The sequence below is a fragment of the Diabrotica virgifera genome, chromosome 2 (assembly GCF_917563875.1).
Source record: "Diabrotica virgifera virgifera chromosome 2, PGI_DIABVI_V3a".
Classification (NCBI taxonomy): Eukaryota; Metazoa; Arthropoda; class Insecta; order Coleoptera; family Chrysomelidae; genus Diabrotica; species Diabrotica virgifera.
In genome coordinates, this window is record NC_065444.1 from 94,417,580 (window position 1) to 94,431,995 (window position 14,416).

Here is a 14,416-nt window from a genome sequence, read left to right on the forward strand (position 1 = left end):
ACACATTCTTTCAGTTACCACCTCGAAAGCTGTACACATGGAAATCTCTTCAAGACTTATTATTAGGGGAGAATCGTTGGAAACCAAATATACTACATTTTACTAAATAGAAGATTTCGAAGCAGCTTCATATCTGTCAAGACTTATCCGGGCGCAAACTTCGAGATGAACCACATTCCACTGGTGGGAGTATTCTGTGTCAAACTCAAAAGAGTGCAGGAAAGGATATCACGATCATACAATATAAGTATGCTGAAAGGCCTTAATATGAAAATGGTTTAAACCCATCCACGTTAAACATGCAAGTGACTGCGATTTGAGACGAATCGAATGAAGAACAACAAATCAAACAGATTTGAGAACTAGTTCAAACTGTGAAGGAAAAAAACATTTAAAGGCAGATAAATTAATCAAGAAAAATCATGGATTACATATAAGATACTGAAGCATATGGACGAAAGAATAAAAGCCAAAAATGACCCAGACATATACAAAACGATAGATATAAAAATGAGAAGGAAAAACATGAAAGTGAAAGAAGCAATGGAAAGATGCGAAAAAATTGAGACTCTAAAGTTAAAGTACCATAATCTCAACATGCATGGTTAAAGAACTCACAGGTGGACTAAGACGGAGACAGAAAGGAAATCTAAATGATTCTGACGTAAACATCGTCTTGAATACACAGAGTAAAGTAAGAACTTGAAAATAATACCTAGAGAATCAGTTTGAAGACCAAATAGATAACAACTTTGAGCTAGAAGGTGCTAGATGGACCAATAATATTGCAACAGGAAGTTTTTTTGAAATAAAACAGCTAAAGGATGGTAAATTAGCAGGCCCCGATAATAAACAAACGGAACTACTCAAACAAGTAAACAACGAACCAATAACAATATTCGCAAAGGTACTCAATAACATATACTTTTCTGGAGAAACATCAACAACATGGCTGAAGCCTGAGTTTATTGCACTTCCAAAAAAACCCAGAGCCAATAAATGCAAAGAATATCATATATGATAAGCCTCATGAATCATCTTCTAAAAATATTCCATAAAATCGAATTTACAAGAGAATTTCCTCGAATTCAGATTTGTAGATGCGAATGTAAAGTGGAACGAGAGAGACTTTGTTTTAAGTACAAGTCTTACTCTAGAGATAGAGACGTCAATTCCGACGTATATACATACATGTCTAGTTGATTACAAGACAGAATTTGATCGAGTACAGCACGTCAAGATAGTGCAAATACTGACAGAAGCAGGAATTTAACCAAGATCTGAAAATAATTAGAAATTAATTTATAAATTAATCAATTCCCAAATTTGAATTAAAAAAATTTAAGGAGATAAAGATATAAGACCTCCAAATGATAAAAGTCTTAACCCTTATGTTATAATATTGACTTTCCTGTAGGGACTGTCTGGCCCTATAAGAAGATGTTCCTGCTAATATATATTTAAAAAAATTGAGGCTTTAACATATATATTTGGAAATATTCGATTGCCCAGAGCAAGACAAGAGTATTTCCCTGGTGTAAGCTGGGCGAATTATCCCGAGGGATATAACCCAATAGAGGAAGAAGAAGAAGAAGAATAATTAGAAACCTTTACTGATAATTAAGAGTCGATCCTTTCACACACTAAGAATTTGCAACTTGCGATGGTTAGAACGCACGAAGAGATTCCAATGGTGGCTCGAGCAATAGCATGGTACCTTTGATATTACACGGAGACTTCACCGAACGTTCCAATGTGAAAGTTGCCATGGGATTGCTGCAATCCAGGATTAAGAATCATGGGGCCCCTAGGCAACCCAAGCTATGAGGCCCCTTAAGAAACCTCCGCCTTCTCCCTCCATAACCACGAAAAACCTCTCTATATCCGAGCGGTATTCCATAAATATAAGATATAACCGTTGATTGATCTATTGGGGGGAAATTAATATTAATATTTCAATCAACGGAAGTAGGAATAAACTGTTTCGCTGCAAGTCTTGAAGCTATCTATAAAATGTTTGAACTGCACTAATTCATCTTCAATTTCATCATGATAGGATACGTATCATCAGTATAGTTTTTATGTAGTTTTGAAGCACATCCCTCTATTTGAGTATCACTCAATTTTGGAATAACATACAAAACACCAAAAGACTGAGTTCACTGACTCATAAGCCATCAACCGACGACTCAGCTCAATAATTTTCTTATCTAAAATTGGTAGATACGTCTCAACCTTTAACATTTCTCCATCCTATAGAAAAACTTCATTGTGATTAGCGTCATCAAAATATAGTTTTCTTGCGGGCTTTCTTTTACTCTCGTCGGAATATTAAGAGTACATATATTATACATAGATCGAAGGCCTTCTACTCGTAGTAAGCAAAAATTATCTCTTTGGGATTTTAGGAACTCCAAAAGTGAATTTAGAAGCTGAACTACAGTTTGAAGTTCAGCCTCTTCTTTCTGTAATGATTTGCTGACAGCGCTGATACGTTCTAAAATTTGTTGCAAAAAACTCATTCAAAAGGAATGTTTTTTTTTATTTTAACAAACACTTAGTCTCATGAACTCTCATGATTCAGCTTTCTAATTAGTGTCTTCAGCAAGAGTATGAAAAACAAATATGAAGACGTTGTAACATTTAGACAAAGCTCTTGTTGCATCAGCCGATCAGTCCTTGCTCTCCATCTAGTGTGGGTCTAGGACATTTCGCCGTCGCCGTTTCGCCGTCACCATTTCGCCGTCGCCGTTTCCCGTCGAGCCATTTCACCGTCGCCGTTTCGCCGTCGGGCCATTTCGTCATCGCCATTTCGTTGTTAGCATTCGTACTTATAATTTCGGGATGATAATTACTTGTATATAAGTTTTGAATGGTTTTCGAACGATTATATACTATCACTTTTGCATAATGAAGTTTTTTATTTTTGATAAGTAGAGTAAAAACAATTGAAATTGAAATCGCTTTTCTCAATATTGTTTATTTCCGGGAATCTGATAATAGTCTAGCAACTTCAGCATTTTATTAACACCGACATTTAATATAAAAAAAAGTCTGTATGTTATCACGTTCTTGCGATATTTAGTATAAAAAAAGTTAGTATGTTATCACGTTCTTGTAAACTTAACCAATGCCGGGATGGCGACGGCGAAACAGCCGACGGCGAACTGGCTCGAAGGTGAAACGGCCGACGGCGAAGTGGCTCGACGGCGAAACGGCGACGGCGAAATGGCGACGGTGAAACGTCCCAGTCCGATCTAGTGTTACTTGTTCTTTGGACTAGATCGTGGCGAATGAGATCGCTTAGTGAAATTTCATTTAAGAATTTGATCATAACTTCCCAACGGTGGGTATTTTACTTACTATTTGATCATCTACTGCACCTAACTACACGACAACAGGCATTCTCTTCCAAAGAACAAAATCAAACTAAAAAGAAATTAGAGGCTAAATGATAAATTAGTGGCATGGATAGGGAGAAGAGGGTAGGTAGGAAAACCGTGCAGACTGACAGGCAGTACTGTTCTTTCTACCAAACGGTTTCTACATTAGCGACTTATTTTCACAACATAGGCTTTCCCTGTGAACAAAAGTATGCATTGTATCATTGTAATGTAATTTTATACGTCCACCCTCACTTTTATGGTACCTATTGCGTGATATTTTAATTTCGTAACATAATATGATTTGTAGTTTTTATTTAATTCTAATTATTGTTTTTTCGTTTTGAGCCTTCTGGGGCCCTCTTTGAGGTCGAGGACCCTAGGCAACTGCCTACTTTGCCTAATGGTTAATCCGGCACTGGCGATTGCTCGAGCCATCATTGGAATGTTATCGTACGTTCTAGCGCTCGCACGTTCAAATTCTTACCCCGGTTTCACACACTAAAAATTTGAACGTGCGATCGCTAGAACGTACGATGATATTCCAATGGTGGCTCAAGCAATCCCATGGTAACTTTCACATTACACCGAACGTTCCAACCGCCGTGTAATGAGAAAGGTTTCATATAATTGCTCAAGCCACCATTGGAATGTTCTAACCCTCGCACGTTTCAAATTCTCAATGTGTGAAAGGAGCGTTAGCGTATGAAACTGGGTTATCTGTTAGGAGAGGAGAGAAAGGAAATCTTGTTTAAATACTTACGTAACATTTCTGTAAAACTGCTTCCAATTTTTATCTAACAAGGCTTTCATTCTAGTTCTGCTTAATGCGTCTTTCGTTTTGAGAATTTGTTTTTTTGTTAATACCTTGAACATAGAAATATGAGGTTTATTATAAAGTGTAATAAGTAACAATGATTTGAGGCGCTCAGAGCAACAGTGGCCTAATCCACACCCCACAAGTTCACTAAAACGCTTATTGCATTAAAGTTCTCCCTTATTTAAGTATTTTTTCAGATGCAGAGTGGCTCAAGAAACCAATGAATGGGCCACTCTACATCTGAAAATACTTAAATAAGGGATAACTTTCATGTAATAAATGTTTTGATGAAATTGTGGGGTATGAATTAGGCCACTGTTAGGTCTTTGAGCGTCTCATTTCTTTTAGAGTTTTCTACGTAAAATAACGATTTTTTTCTTTATGATACCACTTACTTCTGTAGATTGGCGAACAATTTCATTTATAGATGTATTGCTCACGGAACCACCATTTTGTTGAAGTCGAATATTCTGCACTTCTTCGATCAGTTCCGGTAGTCCTGTTAAATTTCCTGCTTCTTGTTGTTGGCTCAACTGCAGAAAAACTTGTTCCAGTGTCTCGCTGTTAAACAAAGTGAGCAATCGTGTTGGAGATTCTTCGGTTAAAAGAATTCCATCTCGCATTAAGGCTATCTAAAAAGAAGTAAAAGATGTGTAATTTTATTTGAAAAAAATATAATTGTAATTATAGATGAAAACGAAGGAGAATAGGAATCAAAGTAGATCGCATTTTTCATTTCTTTTACTCATTTGCGGTCGTTTAATAGTTCTCTTTTTTAGACATATGCTGAAGAACCTAATTTGAGGCTCCTCAGAAACAAGATTATTTCTTGTCTCTTTGTGTCTGTCTTAACTAACTTAACCTAAACTTCTTGCATTCAATTAAGTTTAATTTGAGAGGTTTTCGCATTTCATTAATTAGGTCTCAAAATAATAAGATATAAATAAAATATAATAAAATAATAAATATACCTTGTTAGCCTGCCTACATTCCTCTATATAATGTGTGGTAACAATCACAGAAGTACCTTCCCTCGTTATTTTTACTAGATGGTTCCATATTCTACAACAAACATTTTTTAATGGTATACCCAGAATATCAATTCCCTAGTTCCCAGACGTCAACATATTAAAAGAAATAAAGTCCACAAAACTCCAATGGGCAGGACACCCCAGAAAACATTCTGACGAAAGAACAGTGATGATGGTATGTGCAGAAGTCCCAATAGTATAAGCTGTGGGTGAAAAATATGTCGATTTCAGGATATAATTCAGGAATTTTTGAAACCTACCAGTTGTTGTAAAGGACGATGGCAGGAATAACTTCTACTAAAATGTAACCAAAAATTTTGTGCGGTTTTATATTTATGACGTTTTTCATTTGTTCAATTTGCAATTTTTAAAGACTTTTAATTTTGCTGTTTAGGATATTCATTTTAGAGAAAAACTTTTAATTAAAAACAAAATAAAAATTTTCTACGACCAACTGGAGCCGAGATTTGTTTTTGTTTATGTTTTCTTAAATCGTAGTGACTTTATTTATAACAATTAAGAAATTATTTCACAGTCATTGACTAAAGAAAGACTTATATTATCTTAAAATAAAAATTATTTTAACCAAAAATTACATTTAATTATTAAAAATGATTTTTAAAATGTAGTGGAGATTTATTTTTCGTTACGAATATGATTTAATTGTGTCGGTTGCCCCTCGCAACGGTTAGCAACTTATAATACATTGAATCATAATATATGTATAATGTATGAACATACAATATAATATATGTGTATGTAATATAATACATGAATAGTTTTTTGCTTTAAATTTTAATGCACCGCTTGGATTGACATGAAAGGCAAACACATAGATAACATGTCAAAGAATAAAAATGATATTAGGCATCTGTGTGCTTTGGTCCTGGGGGTGGATAAAACATCTAATTCTAAGCACCTTTTGTTCTATAGCATTTTTTCATTAATAAGTTTAAGTTAATACTTTTTGAGTTATTTTCGAGTAAATACCTTCATTTTTCAACAAAAAAAAACACGTTTTTAGGCGGTTTTTGACAAATAACTCAAAAAGTAAGTATTTTATTGAAAAAACATTTTTAACAAAAATATATCAAATTAAAAATTGAAAAAAATGATGTTATACATGAACTCTCCAGACCCAGTAGAAACAAAGTTCTAGCTAATGAAAAATAGTTTCATATCCGTCAAATTTCAAAGTGAATTATTTCAACGTGCAATAACCAAAAAATCATGCACTTTTTGCAGAGAAATCATTACAACTTTTTAAACTGTTAAAAAAATATGTATATCTATTTTTTAAAAAAAGTTTATAGCATCAAAAGTAAGCGAGTTACGCTGAAAATAAAGTTGATCCCTTTTTTTGGTCAAAAAAACTCCCTAATTTAAATTTTTTGGTCAAAAAACTATTAGGAGGAAAGTCGCCCCCTAATTACCATCTTAAATCAAATTAATTGTTACCACTTCACAAGTTATATGTAGCTACGCTCATATATTATTTATATGATCTGTAAGTATCATCGGTTCAAAGTGCTTATTTAAAAAAAATTCATTTTAAAGTAAATCTGTTTTAATTTTTAATTTTGAAAAAAATGGTTTTTTTTTCAAAACTACTTAAAATTTATTAGTGTGACCAAAAATCACAAAGAGTAAAAAAGTGTAGTTTTTGTTTTTCTTAATATTTTGGATTTTTTGCTTTTTTGGAAGGCATTTGAAGGCTAAATTTGCATACACTCGTGATTATTGACTAGTTCAAGTCCTTTTAACTACAGTCCCTTTAAAAACAAGTAATTGGACTTCGTAAGTCCTAGGTTTTCACCCAAAGTAATCGAAAGTAGAACTGGAAGACGATATTTGAATTTTACGTGTAACTTTGCGTGGATTGATATACGAATTTACTAATGTTGAGTCATTCTTACTAAACTTTGACATTTGTCACTTCATTTGTGATTCTACCCGGTATAATGGCAGAGGAGTTACATTGGCGGTCCTACGGACCGACGGAAAGATTGCCCAGGTCAAATATCTCACCTTAGTACCATCCTTGGATTATCAGCTTTTATTTGACACCTCATTTGTCATTCTACCTGGTATAATGACGGAGAAGTTATATTCGCGGTCCTACGGACCGACGGAAAGACAGCCTAGGTCAAATATCTCACCTTTAGTACCATCCTTGGATTATAAGCTTTCATTTGACACCTCATTTATCATTCAAGCTGGTATAACGATGGAGGAGTTATATTCGCGGTCGGAGGGACCGACGTACAGACCGCCTAAGTTAAATATCTCACCTTTAGTACCATCCTTGGATTATCAGCTTTCATTTGACACCTCATTTGTCATTCTACCTGGTATAATGACGGAGAAGTTATATTCGCGGTCGTACGGACCGACGCACAGACCGCCTAGGTCAAATATCTCACCTTTAGTACCATCCTTGGATTAAAAGCTTTCATTTGACACCTCATTTGTTATTCTACCTGGTATAATGATGGAGGAGTTGTACTCGCGGTCGTACAGACCGACGGATAGACCGCCAAGGTCAAATATCTCACCTTTAGTACCATCCTTGGATTATCAGCTTTCATTTGACACCTCATTTGTCATTCTAGCTGCTATATTGCCGGAGGAGTTGTGGTTACGGACAGACGGACAGACGGACGTGGATAATACAAAGATTTCACATTTTTTCAAAATGGGTGAAAACAATAAGCACGTTTAATCGATGAACCTTATAGATATTAACGACACATTCACGAGTAAAAGAACATTGATGTAAAATAGATTAATTTCATTTTTGATGCTAATTAGCCGAGTTTTTTTTTGACCAAAAAAAGAGACTAACTTTATTTTCAGCGTAACTTGCTTACTTTTGATGCTATAAACTTATAATACATTGAATCACGGTTTTTGCTTTAAATTTTAAAGCATCGCTTGGATTGACATGAAATTTGGCAAACGCATAGATAACATGTCAAAGAATAAAAATGATATTGGGCATATGTGTGCTTTTGTCACGGGAGTGAAAAAATATATGTTCAGAATAAGTTCGGAAATGGATAAAACGTCTAATTCTAAGCACCTGTTGTTTTATATCATTTTTTCACCAAGTTAATACTTTTCGAGTTATTTTCGAGTAAATACCTTCATTTTTTAACAAAAAAACACCCTTTTAAGGCGGTTTTTGACAAATAACTCAAAAAGTAAGTATTTTATTAAAAAAAATCATTTTTAAAAAATATAGCAAATTAAAAATTGAAAAAAAGATGTATGCATGGACTCTCTAGATCCCGGAGAAACAAAGTTCTAGCTAATGAAAAATAGGTTCATATCCGTCAAATTTCAAAGTGAATTATTTCAACGTGAAATAACCAAATAATCATGCACTTTTAGGAGAAAAATCATCACAATATGTATATCTGTTTTTAAAAAAGTTTATATATAAGTTGCTAACCGTTGCTAAGGGCAACCGACACAATAAACCACATTCGTCACGATAACGAAAAATAAATCTCCACTACAGTTTAAAAATCATTTTTAATAATTATGTGTAATTTTCGGTTAAAATAATTTTTATTTTAAGATAATATAAGTCTTTGTTTCTTTAGTCAATGACTGTGAAATAATTCCTTAATTGTTATAAATAAAGTTTCTACGATTTAAGAAAACAAAAACAATTATCTCGGCTTTAGTTGGTCGTAGAAAATTTTTATTTTATTTGTTATCTATATTTTGTCTTCAGCAACAATAATCTGCAAGTTAGAAACTCATAGAATGTACAGGGGCGGATTCAGTTCTAAATGTTTATAACGAAATTTGCCCCCTTATTTTCAAACCCGAAATAAGAGGTTAAAAAATGTTATATACGCATTTATTTACATCACAATATGAAAACATAAGTCTTTAGAAGGAGAGTGGATCTTGGATTAACTCTCTACGATTTTTTTTTAAGTTATAGCCTTCGACATTTGACCCCTTGGGATAAACAAATAATAATATCCAAGCAACAAGTTTACCAATCAGGCTTTACAATTTTTTTTATGTTTAGTTTTGAAAGATCTTCATTTTAAAGCCTTAAAAAATACATAAAAGTTATTTTTACAATAAATAATGCAATTGCAAAAAACGGCCATTTTGGACCTTTCGCAGGCTGTTGTGCAATAACGTATTAACTAAACTAAACTTGCTATAGCTCAGATTGTAGGTTTTTTAATTTACTACAATTTTCTATTTAAAAGTGTTTTTTTAATGGATATCCTAAACTGCCAAAATAAAAATCTTTAAAAATTGCAAATTTAACAAATGAAGAACGTCATAAATAAAAAACCGCACAAAATTTTTGGTTACATTTTAGTAGAAGTTATTCCTGCCATCGTCCTTTACAACACCTGATAAGTTTCAAAAATTCCTGAATTATATCGATTTTTTTCACCCACAGCCTGGGGTACCTACAATTGGAAGAGAACCACGTGAATGCCCTCGACCTCAATGAAAAGATATAATAGCAGAAGACCTGAAAGCTATGGGCGTGGAGAACTGGATGGAGATGTTCAAGCCAGAGGAGAGTGGAGACATGTTGTCGAGTCGGCTTAAACCCACGAAGGGTTGTAACGCAACGGAGTAAGTAAGGGTAGTTTTCTCTACTCAACTAAAAGAGTGACAACAAATTGGATTCAGATGAAGCAAAATCGGACTAAGTAAAAGCCTGCGAGAGGTATATGTCCATTAGTTAATGTTGAAGGTTAGGTGATGATAACAGTAGGTAGTGTGTATTACAATAAACTCTGAATTACTTTACCTTTCTCTTAAAACTGCATCCATTCCGACAGTTGGCTCATCCATGATTACTAACTCTGGATTGTGTACTAACGCTACTGCTAACGAAACACGTCTTTGCTGACCACCGCTGCAATTTTTCAAATATCTAAAAAATATATTACCAACATTGACAGTTGAGCTAGGAGTATACAAAAACAAAAGTATATAGGAGTATGCAAATACAGTGTTTTTCCTATTTGGAAACATTGTGTTTTGTATAGACATAATACCTGTCGTTCGGAGGCAGTTCCAGAAGTTTATGTAGTTCTCTATACCTCGTAGCTATTACATCTTCGTCCATTAAAAAAATTCTTCCGAAATAGTAAATAGCGTCTTGTACAGTAAATTCGCCAACAAGTGCAATGTTCTAAAACAAAAGATTTGCTGGTAAATATTTTTCCGTGCATATATTTCTCACCATCACCAATTTTCACCGGGAAATTCTTTCGTATTGAACGTCCACACGAAACTCTCTCGAGGGATTCTATCATATGCTTTCTCAATATCAAAGAATACTCAGTGAGTATTTTTTTCTTTATTCATCGTTCATTATTTCATCGGTTGCCTTACAACGAGAATTGTATAGTTTCTTCGCGTATCCGTCTATCAATTACTCATAGGTACTGTAGTTTGTACATTGTTGTACTTATCTCTCTTATTTTTGTAAATAGGTACAAATAAATGCTGCTTCTATTCGTTTGGTATTTTCCCACTTCCATATTTTTATTAAATAAACCCATTAGCCAACTTCTAACTGTCCCATATAGCCCAATAAATGACCGTTTTGGAGTGTAATTTCCAGGGGCAACTCCGAATTGCATGAAAATTTGGATTTAGGTTCTACTTACCCTCCACTTCAAAGTTGAATTTGTGCCGTTGGTTGCTTTGAGGGGTCACATTTACCCCTTCTCGGGGGGTGAAAAACGCGTATTTAAAATAAGGCCGGAAATGGATAAATTGACTTAACTACTTTAAGCACCTTTTGTTCTATAAAAGTTTTTACTTAAGTCAATACTTTTCGAGTTATTCGCAATTTAAAATGTCGATTTTTTGATAAAAAAAACTACGTTTACAGACCGTTTTTCCCAAATAACTCAAAAAGTAAATATTTTATCGAAAAAAATATATTTAGTAAACGTGTAACTTATAAAAAAAAATGGTGTACCAGTAAAGCTACAAATTGAGTAGAAGCAAAGTTGAAGCTCATGAAAAATACGTTCTTATTCGTCTAATTCCAACTCGAATAATTCTACGCGAAATCACCGAAGAAAGAAGCGTTTTTAGCGAAAACCTTATTAACATTTTTAAAGTATCGAAAAAAAGCTTATTATTTGTTTTTTACAAAAGTTTCCAGCATCAAAAATAAACGAGTTACACTAAAAAAAAAAGTTGGCCCCTTTTTTTGATAAAAAAAATCGTGAAAACCTCCCTCTATTTAGCAATGAAATTAATCTTTTGGCTTTACCATCTATTTTAACTGTATGTGTATTGTTTATATGATCTGTAAGTTTGATTGGTTTGAAGTGCTTATTTTTAAAAACATTTGGTTTTATAATAAAAAAAAATTTCAAAAAATTTTTGAAAAATTTCATTTTTTTAAAATAACTTAAAAAGTATTATTGATAAGAAAAATTTTAGAGAGTAAAACAATGTAGGTTTTGCTATTATAAATATGCTAATTTCATTTTGTTTCTCCGTAAGACAAAAATTGCTTAAGATATGGCTGTTCAAGATTTGCATACACTTGTGATTAGTGACCCATTCAAGCTTTCTCAATTATAACCCTTTCAAAAATAATCACTTTAAACAGATGAGACTGACAGATCATATAAAAAATAGATAGGTACGTAAATTGTTTGTAAAGCGGTAGCGATTAATTTCATTTCGGGAGCTAAACACGGCGAGAGTTTCATGATTTTTTACAAAAAAAAAAGAAGGTCAACTTTATTTTGAGCGTAACTCGCTTATTTTTAATGCTAAAACTTTTGTTAATTATTAAAACAAAGCTCTTAAAAATAAACACTTGAAAAAAGTTTAAATGGGGTTTTCCCGAAAAGTGCTTAATTTTTCGGTGATTTCACCTTGAAATATCCGATTTGAAATTAGATGAATAAGAACGTATTTTTCATGAGCTACAACTTTGTTTTTATTTGATTGATAGACTTTACTTATACACAATTTTTTTGGGTTTTTTATAAGCTACACTTTTTCTAAGGTTATTTTTTTCAATAAAATATTTATTTTTTGAGTTGCGAAAAACTGTCTGAAAACGTATTTTTTTGTCGAAAAATCAACGTTTTCAATGGCAAATAACTCGAAAGGTATTGACTTACGCAAAAAACTCTATAGATTAAAAGTTACTTAAAATCAGTCAATTTATCCATCTCCGGTCTTATCTTGAACGTATTTTTTTTCACCCCCGAGAAGGGGTGACTGTCACCCCCAAGTAAAAGCAACCAACGGCATAATTTCAACTTTGAAGTGGAGGGTAAGTAGAACCTAAATCCAAATTTTCATGCAATTCGGAGTTGCCCCTGAAAATTACAAGGTATCGCCGAATTTCCCGTTCATTTACTGGGCTAATAAGGCACTCCACATTTCCTCGGAATATTATCTATTTTCTGCATTGCAACTGCTTTTCCTTTGTTTATTTTTTAGAAGCGCTTGAACTACTTCTTTGTTTATTGTTTTGGTCAATTATTCTTCATTTAATAAACTGTAAAAGTACTTTTTCCAATGCTTTTTGACACCCATTTTGTAAATTAGGAATTTATTACATTCATCTCGGATACATCTAATCTGGTTAAAATTGTTTGCAGTCTTTGCTTTATGTTTGACTATTTTATATATTATTTGCTTTATTTGCTGGTTAAAATTGTTTGCAGTCTTTGCTTTATGTTTGACTATTTTATATATTATTTGCTTTATTTGACTATTTTATATACAGAGAGAGTCTGTAATTTGGAATAAATTTAATATCTCAAATACTAATTGTTTTTTTGAAAAATGCTCAGACCCGTCGATTAGTATTTTAAATTGAGGGGCTCGGTAGTAAACAATGGTAAGGGACAAATTTTGATTTTTCGCGAAATAGTATGTAAAAGATGGCAAGGGACATGGCAAAGCAGAAAATTTAACTTAGTTTATCCTCCTAATAATAGATATGGAGCCAGATTAATTTCTTAAAATTTGGTAAGGGACATGCATAAGCATGAAAATAATGTTATGTGTCCATGATAATGCAGGTTGTTCAAATCTAAATGGCTTTTTTGCTGTTAATAGTGACAATTCTGAGAGCTACAATGATTGCAACTCAGATAAAGATCCTGAATTTCAAGTATTTAGTGAAGCTAGCTTGGTCAAGTTTCTATAAACAAGACAATTTCTTTATATTCTTAGAATAAATGTTCGCAAGTAAAAAATGGTAAGAGATGTACTTAACATTGTTTACATCCACGTTCACTTTGCATAAAAACTTAACATTTTATACTTGCAAACATAAAAATAAATTCTCTCCAGCGCTATATTATTATTTTTATTTAAACATTTTAGAAGACATGAAAGATGTAAAATCATTTTGGGAATTGATTCCAGCTGTTTACCTCAAATGGTATCTAAATTTAAAATGAATTCCTAGTACTTACCTACCAAATTATGTTAAGTCAACACCACTTAACACGTTACCTTAAACTATTTCAAATATTTTAGGTAAACAATGTTAAGTTGTAGTTCATATTTTCATACTTTTATAATTAATCATTATAAAAAAAATATATTTTGCCTACGTATTAACAACATATTCAGCTAGTTTTAACATGCTTCATACTCTTATATTTTTTAATAACAAATATAAAAATATTTTTTTCAAAATTCAACACTTCAAAACTCAAAACTTCTTTACTGCCCCTTACCATTTTTTACTGCCGGACCCCTCAATTGTCCTTTTTCACGTACAATAATAATTTATACAGGGTGTCCCAATTTAAAGATATTACGTCATCGTTGATTTTCTTAAATGGCAACATTGTCATTTTGATAGCTATTTTGATAGGGTGTGTAAAGTTATACACAACTGCAAAATATCAAATTTTTATAATCAAGTATATTCAAATGGGAAATAAGCCACAATTTTACCTAAAAATGATTTTATTAACGTTTCGACGCCCAAGTCGGGTGTCGTTGTCAAAATACAAATTTTTTTTGTATTTTGACAACGACACCCGACTTGGGCGTCGAAACGTTAATAAAATCATTTTTAGGTAAAATTGTGGCTTATTTCCCATTTGAATATACTTGATTATAAAAATGCCACAAGAAAATAGCTTCAGAACAACATCAAATTTTTATTCTCTACCACTTACAAG

General features: G+C 32.8%; 2 protein-coding genes across 11 annotated transcripts in view; both read right to left on the reverse strand.

Moving 5' to 3' along the window:
- Positions 1–14,416, reverse strand: part of LOC114330391 (ABC transporter G family member 23) — a 436,441-nt gene that overhangs the window by 248,911 nt on the left and 173,114 nt on the right. The gene's annotated exons all lie outside the window — the stretch shown is intronic.
- LOC126880132 (ABC transporter G family member 23-like) overlaps positions 1–14,416 on the reverse strand; it is a 384,411-nt gene that overhangs the window by 41,402 nt on the left and 328,593 nt on the right. For all 10 annotated transcript variants that reach the window (XM_050643864.1, XM_050643859.1, XM_050643860.1 and 7 more), the window contains 5 exons: positions 10,283–10,419; positions 10,033–10,158; positions 5,175–5,265; positions 4,599–4,835; positions 4,147–4,250 (listed from right to left, as the gene is read on the reverse strand). In XM_050643864.1, coding sequence (XP_050499821.1) covers positions 4,147–4,250; positions 4,599–4,835; positions 5,175–5,265; positions 10,033–10,158; positions 10,283–10,419 — 695 coding nt within the window. The remainder of the gene's footprint in view (positions 1–4,146; positions 4,251–4,598; positions 4,836–5,174; positions 5,266–10,032; positions 10,159–10,282; positions 10,420–14,416) is intronic.